Source organism: Malania oleifera, chromosome 5 (genome assembly GCF_029873635.1).
Source record: "Malania oleifera isolate guangnan ecotype guangnan chromosome 5, ASM2987363v1, whole genome shotgun sequence".
NCBI classification, from domain to species: Eukaryota; Viridiplantae; Streptophyta; class Magnoliopsida; order Santalales; family Ximeniaceae; genus Malania; species Malania oleifera.
This window is the reverse complement of record NC_080421.1, coordinates 84,730,227-84,749,542: the sequence shown is the minus strand read 5'-3', so window position 1 is coordinate 84,749,542 and position 19,316 is coordinate 84,730,227. Positions and strand designations below refer to the sequence as shown.

General features: G+C 35.7%; 1 protein-coding gene across 6 annotated transcripts in view; it reads left to right on the top strand.

Moving 5' to 3' along the window:
* Nucleotides 1–793: 793 nt before the first annotated feature.
* LOC131155046 (F-box protein SKIP17-like) overlaps nt 794–19,316 on the top strand; it is a 32,785-nt gene continuing 14,262 nt past the window's right edge. For 3 of the 6 annotated variants that reach the window (XM_058107945.1, XM_058107943.1, XM_058107948.1), the window contains exons 1-6: nt 808–1,335; nt 2,298–2,473; nt 3,352–3,546; nt 3,645–3,755; nt 7,606–7,691; nt 7,771–7,892. In XM_058107945.1, coding sequence (XP_057963928.1) covers nt 928–1,335; nt 2,298–2,473; nt 3,352–3,546; nt 3,645–3,755; nt 7,606–7,691; nt 7,771–7,892 — 1,098 coding nt within the window. In that variant the 5' untranslated portion in view covers nt 808–927. Of the gene's footprint in view, nt 1,336–2,297; nt 2,474–3,351; nt 3,547–3,644; nt 3,756–7,605; nt 7,692–7,770; nt 7,893–19,316 lie in introns of all 6 variants that reach the window. The other 3 variants (XM_058107947.1, XM_058107946.1, XM_058107944.1) reach the window with 3 other exon arrangements.

The following is a 19,316-nucleotide window of genomic DNA, read 5'->3' as shown; positions in this document are numbered from 1 at the left end:
GATGCCGACCAAGCCCCACTGCCGGTGGTGGTGGTTTTGGTGCTAGTGCAGCTGGTGTTGGTGCTGCTATCGCCATCGGTGATGACTATAGGCCCTTAGGGCCCTATGGCAGATTGTGGTTATGGCAATCGACATGGACTCTGCCTTTCCTTTCTTATTATCTTAAATCTATTAGATATGTCTTCGTGAGCAGGCGAGATTTACTTTGGCAGCAGCGGTGCAGATTAACAAATGACTTCTTTCTTATTTTCTCAGTGCTGCTCCACTGTAATATGCTTTAGTAATTTATTATTATTTGGTTTAAATGAAACCCAAATCTGGTTTAGCTTTTTTACTCTATATTTTTGGAAATTTGAGAAGCTAGTGTAGGTCGGCCCTTAAATGTTTAAAAGTTATAAAATAAATAAATTATGTTTTTAAACTAATGACCCATTTATGATTCCTTATTAAATGAGTGGGTTTGAATTTATCTATTAGTCATCCATTAATAAACGGGTCAATCAAAACTCGAATCCATTTAAATCAAATCCATTTATGACCTACATGAACTTGACTTGTTAATTCGTTTTACCACCTTTATGAAATTTTAAATTGAGAGAGAAAGGAAGTGGTATAATCTAACCAACTCATGACTTTTACAAACATATAAATACATATTTGACTGAATAAATACTATTCAGTTGAATTTAAATATAAGCAAAGGTCTAAACCCTAAAATATTATTATTATTATTTAAAATTAAGTGATGAAAACAGAGCTGCCTATAAAGTCCAGCGACGGTGGACGGTGGAGCGAAAGCCACGGTGTCGTTCTCACGCCATCCGTACATCCTACGATGACACCACCCTTTCTCTTTCAGAAAACAGCCGGCGAACCATTTCTGGCTTCAGGCCCACGTTGTAAACATTCGGTGGCACGTGGCACTCGATGCTTACCTCGCGCTCCGGAACCCTCACTCTCTCTCTCTCTCGCCCTCTCTCTCCTCCACCCGATACGGATACGCTCTTCCACTGCGCATCCATGGCGAAGCGTCCTTGTTCCATCTCGACAGACCCTCATCACCCCGTCCCAAACCCTAGGGCTTCGTCTCCGGAACAAATGGACAACCTTCTCGACGCATTTCTAGGGCTGCGTGATGCCTCCGCTTTCTCCGTCGAGCTCTCCTTCGATCGGCTTCTCGAATCTAGGGCTTCCGACGCTGACCAGGCACAGCTTATCGATCGCGCCCTCGGTTTGGGCTCTGCTCTGCTTGAGGCTGGTAAACGAGCCGCGAGAAAGCGTGCCTCCAAGCACAACTCGATCGTTTGGGCTCTCCCTCCCGATCTTACAAGCAGAGTATGTTTGTGTTTCGTCGCTAATGAGTAAATTTGGGCAATTTCGTGGTCCTTTTTCTGCATGTTGCTTGATTCGGTTTAGTTTGAGAAGGGCTTTGGATTTTGGAATGTTGTTGCTGGGTCGATTTGAAGATATGCGCGTTGTCGCACGTTGATTAATGTATTTCTCAATTTAAAAGACTTTGAAAATTTTTTATTCCAGTGTAAATTTGAGATATGCATGTTTTGGCGTTACTTGATTTAATATTTATTGTTGATTGGTACCCGCAGAACAATGGGATGATGATGCTATGCAGGTTTATGTTTAAACATGTCCTATTTTTAATTTTTTGTTGAAACTTTGAACTGATGAATTATGTAGCTGGATGTGATCAATATTTCAAAATATTTTTTTGGTTGTCTAATGAATATGAATATGAATGAAGTTAGCTGATCTGGAATAGCATGGCATTTATGATGTAATGTATGTAAATTTTGCCTTTCTTTGGTGATGCAGTCTAAGTGGTAGTCCCTGGTATCTGTATTTGTTTGTATGTAATTGTTTCAAGTAAAAAACTGGTAGTAGATTTATTTTTATCTAAGTTTATCAGTTCATAGAAATAGTGGGCATTTTTTGAGAATATGGGAACTTAGTGGTTGGAGCATTCCAGTACAGAGTATCAGCTCTCTAGTCCAAGCAACACCTTCTATTAGCATTTCATGAAAATCTTGACCTTATCATATGTAGTATGGACTATTAAGTATAAAGTAGTGCACTTTCAATGCATTTCATGGAGATATCATATTATGATATAAATCTTATGGCACATACATGTGTTTGCACCTGTCCTATGTGCATATGTTAATGTGAAAATATTGGTATGCACCTAGCACTCACTTCACATTTGTTATGCTGATGGATTACATTCATATGGAGGGAAGTGTACTATCCGAGTAACTTTGTTTTTTATTCTGGTTTGCAAGGTGTTCTCCATGCTTGATACGCAAAGCCTGTGCTATGCTGCTGCTACATGTTTAATGTTCAACAAGTGTGCTATGGATCCTTTGTGCTATGCTGATATTGATTTGACAACAGTAGTCCCAAAGGTCAATAATGGAGTTGTCTCTACCATGATCCACCGAGCTGGAAAAGTACTTCAGTAAGTTCTATCATCGTATTCTGCTTATTCTGTGTTTTCTTGTCTTGATACGTTGGTTTTATTTTGATTATCTTGAGAGCCCCTATGAATTATATGCTTCAGAATTTATTTGTCATATTAATTTTTGTTTCTTATTTTATATGTTTATATACATATATACATATATATATATATATATATATAAAATTGTTTCCAATTATCTTCCCTTTCTTTTTCTATTATTTAACATCTAACTAATAATGTGCATCTGACTTAATAATTATTAATTTATAATTCATTCATGCACTGCTTCTTATTAATAAACTTATTATCCTCTTTTTCTTTTGATATCTCCATGGCTTGACTATCAGCACCCATGCACAATCAATTGGTTAGTGCAAGTCACTAGGATGCTTTGTTCTTACCATGGTTTGATCTATGAGGTATCACACAATGGAATGTTGAAGTAATGTACATTCAAGAATCCGAAACATTATCTTCATAGGGGCTGGGCAAGAAGGATTACCAAACTATCCCAATTAATTAGGTATAGTTTTTGCTCTCGTGTACCTTATTCAAGGTTGTTTGCTATGTAGGTGCATGGCGCAAGACATAAAACCCTTTGCATACAGAGAGCTTATTGAGCCTCGTTACATCACTTAATTACTAACATTAGAATTTTTTATTTCTGTAGATTCCAAGAAGTTCTATAGATTCTCTTTTTTTTTTCCTGGTAAAATATTTGTAGGATTATATTCTAGGGTTATGAATGAGTTTCATTTACAAGCACTAACCATTTTTCTCTATACATGAGTAGATTGTTGATTATACTTTTCAACATATGAATATGCATTTCCCTCTTTTTAAGTGTTTCATAACAAATTTTCTTCTAAATTCAGGTCTCTTAAGTTGGGTATTGTTCCAGGTCCAACCACTTCACCTGGTTCTTCTCAGCCATTAGTTTATACCATTAGGAACTCTGTAGACACATCTGGCTTCTTGTGGAATGATAAAAGAACTAGAAAGGGGAAGGAATCATCCGTTCTTACAAGGAACTGCTTAATATCTCTTAGTGAGGATGGTGGTGCCACTGGGTATGATAGAAAACTTTGATTTAAATATATGTTGATTGCTCTTAATGACTTTAAATTGCTCTATATATTTTCTTAATATTGCATTTTTGTATTATAAGGGCCCTTTTAAGAAGATTGCACCTTTACAATATTGAGAGATTGGATAACACCGCCCTTTCTGTGGCACTTTCAGCCTGCTCATCTCTCATTGATCTGGAAATTGTTGGCCTGTAAGTTTTATTAAACTGGTTTTTGTTTTCTTTGCATTCCTTCCTCCCTGCTTTGTTTGATCACATTATAGGATTGTTTTTAACATGGATTATATGGCTGTCGGATGTTTATCATGCATTTCTTTGCCTTCAATGTTTGGTGTGAATCTGTACGTCTATAAAAGAATGGTTCACTGATTGCTTGTTTTAGTGTTCTCTTCTGTTTTGATTGCTGTTAGGTTATGCATCTCCTAGTTGCCTTGCTATTTGGAGCTAATTGTTACGTGCCTTCTCTGCCTCATCTCTGTGTGATGCATTTGGCATGGAGTAGTTTTTAAAGCTTGATTCCATTTTTGTATTTTAAAAACTTTGGTATTGTATTAGAATTATATCTCTGAAATTTCAGGATATTTTTATTGAGGAAATTAATATTTTAGTTGATTTATGTTTCTAAAAATAGTTTCCTCATCTTCCAAGTATTGTAAGTCTATAAAAAGCGACTGTGTGTTAGTTTGATTCATAATTGAATTGAGAATTTAAGGTTTTGGACTTTGGTCCCACAGCTGTTTTCTGGAATTTCTAGCATGAACATGTGCGCTGTTCAGTTTCATCTCAACTTTCCATGGCTTTTAGTGTTTGATAGTGTTTGTCTGTGAGTTTTAACTTCAACTTTTAAGGCTTGTGATTTCAAACACCACCATTCAATACCAACCTCTGCTGCTCCTCTATCACTTCCAAGCATCATTAGCAACTGTATGAATTGAAAAAGAAGAAAAAAAAAAAAGAAAAAAAAAGAAAAGAAAGAAAGAAACTCATTTATCCTAGCTTCCTACCCACATTAGATGTTGCTGCCTCAGTTAGAGGCCTTCAAAGCAACCATTGGCCTTCCTCCTCTTTGTTTTGAGCCAACACCATTCCTGAATCCCAGAGCCTTTTACACCAAGTCCTCCAATATCCCTTAGAGCTTCCATGCTGTTCTCAAAGACCAATCAACCCATATCAGTTCAAATCCGCAATTGGAGCCGGCAACATCAAAGTATTCTGGCTGATAATTGCTGATTCTTCAGTGATCTTGTTCGTCGTTCGTAACTGCTTCATAACCGATGGTCTTCTCTACATGAGTCGCTTCTTGATATCATTGCACCATTGTCATCCAGAGACATTGGAGCTGCTTGACTGTTGTGCCAATGCCCAGTTGTATTCGTTGCCATCAATTATTTTTTTTGTCAATGTTTTAAAAGGCGAAGGCATAAGGCGAGGTGCTTTAACCCTTAAGAGGCGAGGCGTGAGACTTTTGAGAGATTTTTTTTTTTTTGGTTTAGGTAAAAATATGTAAATAAATCACATATATTTTTTTAAAAAAGAAAAAAATTAAGAAAATCATAAATATAATGTAAAAGAAATAATATAATTTGCAAATTGCTTGTTGAGCATACAAAAATTGCTGATACATCCAGTACGTAAATCATGACAAGAGATACTTATATTGCAAAGTTAAAATTATTTTCAAGATCTATGATACAACTCTCAACTCTCAATTATTTTTGGAAGATTGAGGTCCAAGAGTTTTAGAAATCAACTCATAATATGACATTCCTTATATGTAAACATGGAGTTCAAATTTTCTAGCAAATCTAACTTGAGAATCACACACCCAAAATGCGTAAGCCTCAACTAAAAGGCGCAAAAGGCATGCCTTTTGTACAAATGCATAAGCCTCAAGGTGTAATGCATTAGCCTTTTTGGATTTGGTATTTTAGATTGAGCCTTTTAAAACGTTGGTTTTTGTCGACATCTTGCCGGCATAATTACAAAGGTTTGAAGAGGTAGAAGTTGGTCCTATTTCTGCTCAAGTAGACAATTTAACACAGATTCACTTTATTTAGTTTGAAGTGGCCAAAATCAGTTCAGTCAAACAAGACTGAAGAGCCAACGACTAGAACTGGCCAGACCAATAAAAAAATCAGGGAAAAAATGCTGACAAAGGACCTGTTTGGTCTGTTGCTTACAAAGTCGCTCAAATGTATGAATGGGAGGAACGGGTGGAAAACCAAATCCATGAATTGACATCTCAAGTAGTTTCTCTTAATTCTCAAGTTGATCTCTTCAATGTCAAATTGTATCCAAATTTGATCAGAAGTTTGATGCTCTCGAGTCCAAGATTTCTTCACTCCTATCATTTAGTTGTCTAGATTAAAAACAGAAGGGAGTTGTCAACCTTTATAGCCAGTCTGAATGTTGCAGAACACTTTAGACTACTCTTGTACAATGTTTTAGCGAATTGGATTTTGGAATTTGGGTCTCTCTTTGCCTGAGTGCATTGGAGAGGGATATCTGGAGATTTACTGAATTGATTCAGTCAAATTGAAAACATCTTTATTTGTTGTATAGACCAACCAGACGAGAAGGTTGGTATAACAATTATTTGTTTCAAGGGCCTTGCATGTATCTTGTGTCTTAGGCTTGTTCATGAGTGCTGACTTCAAATTCAGGCTCCAATTAGCAAGTGAATTTTATGTGGCATATGATGGAAGAAAAAAATTCATCCCGCTCAAATATGAACCAGAGATGTGTGCATTTGATGATGAAGATGTTGATGTGTGCATGCTTGACTACCACAGATTATTTTCTTGATATTCTTTTGATTAAGATGGTTAGCAACATCATTTTGGGAAACTTTGTTGTGGACAATGCATTGAACTGCAATCCTGCAATTTTCATTCTGTTGATCAAATTGCTTCCAAATGGGTTGAACACTGTCTGTTTGGCTGCTATAATTGTGGGCAACAAGGACATTCTTATCTCAGTTGTCCTATGAACACAAGTGGTGCCGTGGGAGAGACTGATGTGAATGCACTTGTGTATTTTGGGGATGAAGTTGAGGAGGGTAATTTTAGCTAGCATGCATGTCCAGTCTAACTCCAGGTTGGGTTCTTTTTTTCCATTAGGTGAGATGGATGTAGTTAGCTAGCATGGTGAAGATTTTAAATTTAAATTCTAATTTTATTTTTTCCCTATCAAAAAAATTCTAATTGTATTTTTTTTTTTTTATGGTACTTTATTAGGTTAATATTTCTAAAATTTAGGATATTTTCATTTAGGAAGCTAACCTTTTAATTTATTTAGAGTTTCTGAAAATAATTTCCTTGTCTTACAAGAATTATAAGTGTATAAAGACGTTTTTATATTAGTTTTATTTAGCAAACTAGAATTGAGTTGTGAATTAAAGTTGGACTTTGGTCCTGCATCACTGTGGACCATTAGATCTGAAGTGCAGGCATTTTGGGCTTTGTGCAAGATCTGTTATTTTGTAAACCTTATTACTTTTTATTACTTTGAGATCTGTATAGGTACTATGTTTTGTCATCTTTTGGTTACTCTTTGAATCATGAAGCCATGAACTGTTTTTATATGCACAGTATTTTTAACATGAACATGCATTGTTATGTTTTCTTTTCCCCCTATGGTTACATTCTTTTTTCTTTTCCTATTTTTGTAGAGGATTCTTTACAAAAGTAAGTATTACTGTCGGATTTTTGGCCTGCTTTTGAATTTTTATGGTTTTTTTTTATAAATTTTATGGGTAATCAAAATATTCCCTTGTCTGGATCTCTCAATGTTACATATGAGAGGATATTAAGTATCTTGTTGCCTCCTTGTTTACAATATGCTTTCTTTTTGCACTCATTTAGTTTGCTTATGTATTTTGCTCCCTTGTAAGCATATGTGAATGCACTTCTAGTTTGCATGTTGATAATTGGTTTCCTCCTCCATCCTTTTTTTTTTTCACCTTTCAAGTTTGACCTATTCATATTAGTAATGATTCTTCTTCCCCCTTTCCCCCCTCCTCCATGCATCTTTGTGCAAACAGTCATGTTGAATTGAGGCAAACATTGACGTCAGTGAGCACACATTGTCACTTGATAGAGCGTTTGTTTTTCGAATCTTCAAAAACAGGTTTGGTTTCTCTTTTTCTAATGTTTATAGTTTCCTTGCTCTGAAAATATCTGCTCACCATATACTTGTTAAATATCAGGTAGAGATGACAGCTTGAAATCACCAACCTGCATTGATCTAGTAAACAATTGTCCTAATCTAAATTCATTGGCCCTTAGAGGGTTTAAGTTGCAGGACTACAAAGCTCGTGTACTTGTTAAGGTATGTTCTTAAACAATTGCAGTATATTTCATCGTGAGACTAAAATATTTTTCTTTTTCTGGTTCTGCAAGCAGCTCATATGCCCATGCGGATTTAGGTCAAATGTGTATATATATATATATAAATGTATGTACATGTATCTAATTTTCTGTTCACAAGTTGAGGCCTTGTGGGTAAAATGTTGCTTTGAATCACTTAGAACTTTAGACAGTATTGGATTGTGCCATATGCAACTGTAACCAGTAGTGCAATGGTGAGGAGTGATGGCTAGCAGGGTCTAAGGGACTGGCACCTTATTATCATTATTTTGATAAGCAGATAACCTCATCAAAACTTGGCAATCTATATTACTAGTACTTGGGGGAAAATGTGTGTCTTGTGTTAGGTTAAGGTGTAGACCCAAGGAGAGGGGGGGGGGGGGGGTTGAATTGGGTGATTAAAAATTTAAGCTAATACTTAAACAATTTTTGTCACAATTTAAACAAATTTTTTAAGTATGCACAGGCTATCAATGATCACAATAAATATGTATGAATGTAAATGTGCTGAAATTAAAGAGTTAAGGGAAGAGAGAACAAAACTGAATTTTTACAAGGTTCGGAAATACTTGCCTACGTCCTTGCCTCAAGAAAACCACTTGAGGATTCCACTAACCACTCCTTCAATAGGCGGAGATGCCTCTCTCCTTCGCTAGGCAGAGATGCTTCACTCCTTCGCTAGGCGGAGATGCCTTTATAATTCATCCTTCACTAGGCAGAGATGCCTTTACAATTCCTCAAGCGAAATACCCCTTTGGCTTGACACGACTCATCCTGAACCGTCAAAGTACAATGTAGAGTCAAGATAAGTTGATGTACAATGAATGTTCCTCAACTGAGCTGATAAGTACAATAAAAATAGCACAGTAATACACTCCCAAATGAATATGAATGAAGCTCAAAGGAGGAACTAAATGTTCTCTAAGACTTTGAGAGAAAATGAGAGTAAGAGAACTTAAAAATGATACCAATAATAATCCCAAAATCAATGAATGTTTCAATGAATGAATGAATTGCAATGAATTGCTAGAACAACTCTAGAAGCCTTGTATTTATAGGTAAATTCGAGTTCTAGCCGTTTATAGCCGTTCGGACAATAATTCTCACGAGTTTGGTCGCCCGAACGGCCTGGAGCAGGACTAGTGTTCAACCAGTAGTGATTCGGTCGATTGAATCCCCTGCTTCAGGCAACCAAACTTCCTGGAGCAGCAAAACCCTTAGTTTTTTGTTCCAAAAATGATTTTATCACTTTGAAATGATATTTGCACTTTTATAGAATGATTTTTCATGAAATTTAGAGTGCCTAGAGTCCAACTAAGTCACTTATGAACTTCATCACATAATCAAGGGTAGTGTACTCACATAGGTCCTATTTGCAGTATGCATTAAAAAAATTCTCCAAGTCTTCAAGCTTGGTCTTTATAAGCTTCATGACCATAGCCAAATAACATCATCTTGTATGCTTCATGGCTTTCCAATTTGCATATGTTATTGTGCTTAAAACCTTAATTCCTGTGAACACACTTAATAGCACAATTAGATGCCTTAGTTTGTCATTATCAAGATGGTTTGAAACCTTGAAAGGCCAACAGCTTGGAACTGTGAATGCATGACTGCCTAAGATTTAGAGGAAGAACATGTCCATACATAAAGGGAAAATTGAAAGGGATTCCTTGGCTGACTCCTATTATTTGATTTAAGAATTAAGATTTTGTGTAACTTAGTTTTTATGCTTAATTATTGGCAAAGTTGATATAAGATTAGGCCACCAAATAAACAAATTATTACCTTTGTCCGTGACATGGATAAAGCTAGTCCCACAATTGCTTCTAGGAGAATTCTTGAGCATTGAATTTTGATTTGTACCTCCATGGCCTGTTTTCTCATTTTACTCTCTTTGTTGTTTCACTCAATTTAAATTCACCTATAAATCACATCTCATCTTGAGTAGACTAAAAATTAAGAAGCATAGAGACTGGACTGGTGATGGAAAAATTGAAAGAAACATCAAAGTCTGCAGGAATGGACTAAAAAGAAGGGGAACGGGCCCATGACACATTTGGTTTGCGGAATGGAATGCAGATAGGATGGAATGGAATTTTGAATGGAGAACATGAAAACAAAGTTATGACCCCCTATTTGGTTAGCAGAATGGAATTGAAGTAGGAAAGGAATTGAGTGTGGACCGTAAAGAAGGCTTTCTTAGTAGAAGCCTTGTTATTGGCCAATATATATGGAAAAGATCTATTGCACCCTATCAAATGCTGTAAAAAATTATTTTGCCTAAAAATGTTGTACTTCTCGATAAACTTAATAAAATTCTCATACTTTATAATAGAGTAGTTAATGTACAATTTATCTATTAAAAATTAATGCTTTGGTAGATTCAATTGTTTCTAATCATCACACATAGCATAAGTACGACATTACAATATAATGCCACCATGCACTAGTTAACACCTTTCACAAAAAAATAAAAAATTAAAAAATCAGAAGATGAAGAAGGTGATTGCAATTTTTTTTTTATTGGTCCAGCTGCAACAAACTCATCCATTTGCACTCGAGCTTGATTCCATGCGGAGATGGAATCCGCATTCTTGTCCCACTAGGCTAGAATGCTAATTCCTGTGTTTAAAGGGGTATGATTCTGTTCCTTTGTATCAAACCAAACACTGGAACGATTAAGTGGAATGCTCATTCCATTATGGGATGAAATCTATCAACCAAATGAGGGGTACATTGATTCCATTCCAATTTCATTCCTTTCCATTCCTATGTACCAAATGTTAGGGGTGGAATCTGCTCTAATATGATTTGATTTTACCCACAACTAATGACCGAACTCAATTCTTCAGTTGTTAATGTTGTAAACTGATACTGAACCAAAAAACTGATGGCTTGGTTAAGAAACTAGAGCGAAATTTTCGGTTTGGTTCAGTCTTTAAACTGTTTTTGTAATTTTGAACTAACCTTAACATATAGGTCCATTACAGCGTAACTGCTCAATGAACAATAGCTGGAAGCCAACAAAAGGAGGTCCAAGTGCAAACATAATGCCAGCTGCAGTCCATTTGTTAGGAAGACAACTGATGCAGGGTAGGCCTTTGTAAGAGATTCAAGCCTAAGTGGGGCAATTGCTGCATGCACAAAACAAAGGAAAGCACAGAATGGTGTTATATGAATAAAGGAAAGGCCCTCCTCCCTTGTCCAGTTGTCTCACTTTGTTTTGGGAGAAGGGTGTGATGCTTTTCCTTGTCTATAAAATGCTTCCATCCCCCTCTTTACTTTTGGATCATATTTGGGATCAGTATGGATCGTCTGATTCTTCTACTGATCGTCTCGGGGGTCTATCTTATATGCCAGCTCCTCCATTAGAAGGCTTAGAGGGAATTAATATGTTTGAAGATGTGGTTACTAATGATGAACATAAGGTTAGGGATGGAATTCTGCCTACTCCAGTCCCAAGAAATTTCTAGAAAAGACATTGAAACTCAGAGGTTGCTGGATGATTTGGGCCTCCTGTTGTGTGATTGAGGAGGAAATGAAGTTAGGCTTGGTGGGGCCAAAACTAAGGTGAAGAAGGGTCAGAGTGAACTAGCTAATTTGAAGTGTTTGGCGAACTGTGATGGGAAGGGATTAAAAGAGGGATTTTCTTGGCTGATAATAGCAGATTTTGTTTTGCTTTTATTTTTCTATTTTATTTTTTGAGTTTTTTGTTTTGTTTTTATCTTCTTTTTGAGGATTTAGTATCCTTGATATGATTGTACAATCTCTTTCTTAATATATTTTCTTTTATGTAAAGTACTTTTTTAAATAAAAAAGCTAACAAATAAATTCAAAAAGCATAATAATTCAAATTTAAATAATAAAAGTATAATGTTATTTCAATTTTTTTGGCGCGATTTTCTTGAACAACTGGAAAATGTAAACCTATTGTTTATTATTTTATTTTTTGTAAAAAAACCAAAAACTCTAACCAAAAAACCTGACCAAAATATGGGACAGTTTGTTGATTCAGTCTGATTTTTGGTTATTCGGTAATTTTTTTACGCCCTACCAAACTTGCAATCAGAGATATGGCAAAAAATTGAGTGAAACTGATAAATGATTGACTACTGGAGGTGGAAAAATCAAATGGGAAAATGAGAGAATCTGCTCTTTTTTTCCCCCTTGAGTTGGCAAGCTAGATTTGATGAAGTTTTGAGGGATGAGAAAGTGAGTTTGGAATTTGAATGGCAGTGGGAGTTGATCAAAGCATTACTGCAGAATCTAAAGAGATGAAATTGAAAAGAGAGAGAATGATGGTGGGATAAGCTATCCACATGGCTAAGTCTCATGATCCCCTCATTTTATGAAGATATCTAAAATTTTAAAACGATTGTCACACTGTCAAAAGTCAGTTCACTGGTTTTAAAACATTTGTCCCAATGACTGAAGCTCAATTTGTAGGGTTTGAGCTCCAGCTTTACATATATGCCATTAGATGTATGGCTACTCCTCTAGTTCCTTGTAATGGGGCATTTGATATGGGCAATGACCCCAAGATTAAGGAATGGTTAATTTTAATGACATTAGTAAGTTCATTACAGAAGGGGAGCTCAGGCGCAACTATGAGGTTGTCGCCGTGTGACCTGGAGGTCACGAGTTGAGGCGTGGAAATATTGTCTTGCAAAAATGCAAGGTAAGGCTGCATACTATAGATCCATTGTGGTCCGCCCCTTCCCCGGACCCCGCATACGCGGGAGCTTTGTGCACTGGGCCGCCCTGTTTTTTAGTAAGTTCATTACACTATGGTTGGACCATGGTGATCCTATGTGGCAGTGATCCCAACATAGAGATCATTCCCAACTCAGTGATCTCCCCAGTCCTTGAGATGGGTCATCCAAGATCACCCAAAGTAGTGATACTGCTGAAAAGTTTACGACTAATTTGCCCCATTCAAGCACTTGGTAGACAAGAATGTCCTTAATCCATCCAACATTAAAATAATGTAATATAATATGGTTATATCATATATATATATATATATATATATATATTTGCTTGAAGGTATGCTGAATTTATACACAGGGAAAACAAGAAGGTACAAAAACAATAAAAGCCTCAGCTCCAGGCCACAGGCAAAACAACAAGAAAACAGCTACACAAACAAAAACCAGTTGTTAGAACAGCCTTAAACAAAACAGCTAGAAAACTCCTTCACAAGCTGCCAAATCTAAGATTAATATCTTGTTTAATCTTGCTGACTATAGTTTCAGGATTGAAAGTAGCTTGATCATATATAACATAGTTTCTTGCTCTCCTGATTTGATAAATGATTGCAGTCCTGATTAGCATCAAACTGTCATTTTTCCTTTCCTTTCCCAATGAAGAAATCCATTCTAATTCTTTATTCCAAGAGTTGCAATTTCTGCTAATGTTAAAACTAGTATAAGGGTGTCCCCAGACCACAAGGCTCCCCTCTTTGCAAGGGTAGGGAGAGGGTCGTCACAGTGTATGCAGCCTTACCCCTAATTTTATGCAGAGAGGTTGGTGTGACAGGGACAAAGATTTTAAGGGGAGACTAGAGGAGTTAGCATAGTGGAAGACTATCTTACAAAGAAGGATGTTGAGTGCAGCCATAGGGAAAGGAAAGAAAAAGAGGTTAAGAAGTTGTGGGGTGTTTTGGATTCAGAAAGTGCTGATTTGAGTGAATTTGACTGTGGTGGGTGGTTATTGTTGGATGAGATTCGGAAACAATATGGTTATGCTTCTGATTCTTGCGGCGAAGTAGGGGGATTTATCTTATGTTCATCCTGCCCCATTAGAAGGTTTGGAGGGAGTGCCTATTTTTGAAAAGGATGGTTTAATCAACAATTCAGAGTGTAGGGCTGGAATATTGCCACCTCCTGTGGAGGAAATTCCCAAGGAGGATTTAGAAGCTCCAGATCTTTTATATAAGTTGAATTTAAAGTTAAGTGATAGTGGAGGAAATGAGATTTGCTTGGATGTTGGCAAAAGTTGTAAATTGAAGGGTTAAAGAGAACTAGAAAATTTGACGAGTTTGGTAAATTACGACAAAAAGGGTCTGACAAGGAATTTTTTCTTGGTTAATTTTATCTAGTTTCATGGTGTTTTCGGTTTTTTGTCTTTTTATTTTTATTTCTTTCTTTTCTGCTCTTTTGGCGGACTCCTTGTCCCTGCACATTGTACCTTCTTTTTTCCCTATCTAATATACTTAATTTTATCATCCCCCAAAAAGGAAGAAATGCAAGGCCCACCTTCTAAAACTGGCAGAAGCTTCAATATAAACTTTTTTAGTGACTTCACAACCTATTTTAAGCTGAATCATTGCAAATTATGCATATTGAGTTGTTAATAATCCCCCATATATTCAGTCTCTTCTGAATTGCTAACCAAGCAATGAAGGAGAATCTTGAGACATTCTTATTAAACCAAATGTCTGAGCTCCAAACAACTGAATCCTTTTTATCTCTGATTAAGTTCCAGCTGAGCTGAAAGAGAAATCTCCCAAGGAATTGTGAATCCAAATGCATTTATTTTCTACATCAGAGATTAAATTGCATGGAAGATTATTCTTTATCTATTCAGAATTATTAGAGTTTTTCTAGAATTCAGCAACCTTTAATTCACTTTAAATACCCCATTCAAATGGAAAAAGATCATTAAAGTTGACAAGAAGAGGATATAAAGGCATCCAATTGTTACTTAAAAAAAAAAAAAAACTTTTTTCTCCATTTCCAGTCTTTATTTTGAACCAGCTGTTTTCTAAATATCTGGCCTTTAGAATTTTTTTCCAAGTGCTTGAACTGTTTAGATTTGGTTTGACTGCCCAAATACTATTCCTCTTTAGCTTGTAAGTGTGTATCCATATAACCCACAAAAAGTCCTTTGAAGAAACTATCCATAAGAGCTTTATTGCTGTATCCTGCTTCCAGTCAGATAAGGATTTCAAGCCAAGTCCACCTTCAGCCCCTGGGCAACAGATATCTTTCCATTTAGCTTTACTTCCCATTGAATTCTATTCATTACCTTTCTAAAGAAAAGCCTTGAAGCATGTATCTAGATTTTGAATCACTAAGCTAGGAAGAAAAAAAAATACTGCAGCCCAATAAGCTTGAATATTCTGAGGAGTATATTTAATTAATTGCAATCTGCCAGCAAAAGGTAAGAATTTATGTGATCAAGAATATATTCTAATTGACATATTCTGAACTAGAAGGGAGGCTCAGATATTTGACTGAAAGAGTGCCTTCTTTTAAACCAAGTATATTTGAGATTTCCTGCACAGGTTCACTAGAAATACCAGAACAGAATATCTTTAATTTTGAAGGATTATATTGTAAGCTAGATATACTATAGAAAACTTCTAGAACAATTTTGGTAGCCATAGCCGAATTTGAATTTCCATGGCATAAGATGAGGAAGTCATCAGCAAAGCATAAGTTTGTCAAGTTCAACTTGCTGCACCAGAGATGTTAAGATAACTTCCTTCTTTAGCTGCTAGATTTGGAAGCCTAGTTAAGGCTGCCATTATCATAACAAAGATGAAGGGGAGAGAGGATCTTCTTGCCTGATCCCTTTACTCCCTTTTGAGAAACCAGTAACTGATCCATTAACCATTAATGACCATATGGAGTTGAGATACATTCTTCTATCCAGCTTATAAATTCAATAGGAGTACCAATACTTTCAAAAATTCTGAATGTGAAATCCCAACTCACTAAATCAAAAGCCTTTTTCAAATCAAATTTTAAAGCAAATCTAGGAGGATGAGAATGCAAATGATAAAGATGGAGCAATTCTCGAGTCAATAGAATGTTATCTTGTATATTCCTGCCCTTTATGAATGCTGTTTGAGTTGGGCTAATAAAAGTAGAAAGATAATTTTGCAGGATATTACCCAAAATCTTAGTGATGGATTTACAAATGACATTACATCATGCTATAGGTCTAAGCAAGATTTTTAACCTTAGGCAGCAGCACCAGAAGAGTTGTATTTACCTCCTTTAGCAACTTCTTATCCATGATGAAAGATTTAATAGCCTTGCAAACATCCTTTCCAACAATTTTTCAACAATGCTTGAAGAATTTTGAACTATACCCATCAGGGCCTGGAGCTTTGTCTTCAGGAGGAGAAATTTTCTTTTTAGTCTCTTCACTATTAACTTCCTTGGCTAGCATATCTTTAATATCATCAGTCTAGCCAAAATTTAAGACCAGTTTAAGGTAGTCAAAATTACAGTTTTTGGCCTCTTCATTCTTTTCCCCAACAGATTATAATAGAATCTTATTAGCTCTCAATGTCTTTTTGAGAAGATGAGCTGTTGCCCTCATCATCAACAATAAATCTAATTTGACTCCTTGCTTTCCTATCTTTTGCAGCCATATAAAAAAAAAAATTTATTTTTTTCTTCCAGTTGTAACCAAGATGCTCTGGACTTTTGTCTCAGTAAATTTCTTCAGCTCTCAATACTTCTGTATAAATCTGGATTTTTTGTCATCAGAACTAGGGAATTTTTCTTTCCATCCAGAAAATTAAAGACCATCTTCATCAATCTCCTTCAGAACTTATACTTTCCTGCTGATATCTTTATAATACCTTCTGTGAAAGTCTTAGTGATTTTCATGGCTTTTAGCTTCTGACATAGAATGTACATTGGAGAGCCAAGAACATTAATATTCCACGCCTTAGCTACTGTTTCCAAGAAATCTTTATGATCTGTCCAGCACTTAACTTGTAAGGAGTATTATGCTTCATATTACCTTGAGAGCTAAAATGCACCAAACAAGGGCTATGATCAGAAATACCTGGAGATAAGAATTCTGCTCTTAAATATGGGAACTTTTAAAAGAGTACAAGTAGGACTGTAGGAGCCATAATTCTGTCTAGCTTCTGAGCTATAAACCCTTCACCTCTTTCATTTGACCAAGTATAGAGAGGCCCACTATATGGAATATTAATGAGATCAGTCCAGTCCGAAAGAAAGCTTTTTAAATCTTCAGCCCTTGAATAATTTCCTGCAGTTAGACCATTAGTAATTTTTGAAACTTGCTTAATAGTGTTGAAATCCCCCAGTACAATCCAAGTAGCTTCTTTAATACTTATAGGAAGAGAACAAAGTTCCTGCCAGAGAGCTTTCCTTTCAATAGAGTTGTTTGATCCATAAAGAAGTGTGAACCATCTGGTTCCATTATTTATCTTTATACTTGTAGTGATATGCTGCACTCTTGATTATGTTGACTATATTAATAACAGAAGGATCATAACAAAATCATATTCTAGCAGATCTATCTGCTTGAGTATAGTTATTTATAAATCTCCAGTTTTTGTTTTTGTTTTTGAAATTTTGCTGAAGTTGTCAGCCTCTACTTTGTTTTTAAATAGCCTCATCAATTTTATGTTACTAGAGGTAATAAACCTCATATCTCCCTTTGTTTCATCAGGTCATTTAGGCCTCTTATATTCTAAGCTGCTATCTTCATTTAGAAGAACTATTTGGAGATTTCTTGGCCTGATTTTTAGAAGGCATTCTTGCTATCACCTCTTTGCTCTGGAATCTTTCCATCAAGATGTGGAATCTGCTTAACAGTCACTAATGTGTTCTCTTTCCCATTCGCTAGTAGCTTGTTCTTCATTTTTAGTCTCCATTATACTGAGAGCACAAAAATGCTTTTCTGCTCCCAAGGGTGGGCTGCTGAATCTTTACTTCTCCTACTTGATATGAACATTGTCCTTGAGTAATTGAAAGATATTCATATCATTATTTTCTGTATCTACTGTATTAGATGCAGGTGCCAAACTTGCAATTTTCTCTTTGCCTTTAGCCACAGGAGGATTTTCTTTAAGATCACCTCTCTTACCAATCTTTATATCATTATCAATCACAGAAATAGATTCAATATGAAGTTTCATTTTTCTCAAATTAGACTCATTAGGTATGTCAGCATTCTTCACCCTTGTCTTAACTTCGCAATTTTTTGACATATGTCCAAAGATCATACAATTTAGGCACTTTTCAGGCTTCCTTGTATACTCAATTCCAAATGTTAATATATTCACCCGAGGGATATTTAACATCTACGGCATCAGACAGGGCATCACTAAAATCCACTTCAACACAAATTCTTTCATTTTCTTAGTATAGGAATCAAGAAAAAGAGGATTGAAAATGAAGTTGGCAAGATAGCTCAAACTCTTAGAAGTACAATAAATCGATGGTACATTGAAGAATTCCACCCAAATTGGTAGCCCATTTATCTGAATCTTTTCATTCTCTGTTATCAGATTCCATTGTGAGAAGAAAATGGGGAAGTTACCAATGAACCACAGTCCATTATCAAGAACCCAATATTTATCATCTTGATGAGCAAACTTTAATATAAAACCTCCTGAAGCTAGAGCGAAAATGTCAATTACGCCACCTTCCTTCTAAAATTTTCCATTTATACTCTGAACATAAAAAAAAAAGGAAGGAGCCTTGCCAAGAAATCTTTCAATTAAAGATTTCTCTAAGGTGGATTAACAATAATCTTCCCCTCTGAAATTGTAGGCTTGAAGTATTGCATTTCTGGTTCTTGAATGGATTGGGAAGTGAATAGATCTCTCCTACTGGATTTATCACAACCCAGGCCTCTATTTTCTTCCAACTGATCTTTCTTTGATGATGCAAGGAGCTCTTTTAATTCAATTCCAGTAAAATCCCTCATCTTACCCATTGAAGTATCAAATTCCATTCGTATTTCTGATAAAAAAAATTATCAGTTGATTGAAATCTTACTCAATCTAGACTGATTCTTGAAACAACCAGCGCATGTTAGTTCGTATGAACTAATTTGTTCTGAGAGAAAACTGACTATCCCACTCGTCCCTCTCCCCCCCCCCCCCCCCTCCAAAAATATATATATATAATATTTGTGTATATAAATACATGGTATAAATGATTTTTTTTAAATGCATAATGTATAATTAGAAATACTGCAAAAATTCAAACAATGATAACATAATAGTAATTGAAATAATAGATAAAAAAATAAAATTAATATATATTCAGTAACTATTATTATATTTTGCTATAACATGACTATGAATCCTTAATCAAGACATCCACTACGAGCAACTCATTGTACTTATATCATGTAGTGAAAAATGGACAAGGGTGGGCCAGGTCAGGCCATTCTAGATAGGAGAGGGTCAAAAAGGTAGTAAAGGAAACTAGGGTAATATTGGCAAGTTGGAACATAGGGAGATTTATGGAAAAAAGCTTGGAGTTAGTTCATATAATGATTAGAAGAAAGATTAACATAATATGCCTCCAAAAGAATAAATGGCTAGGGACAAAACTAGAGAAATCAGAAAATCAGGATTTACACTGGTACACTGGAA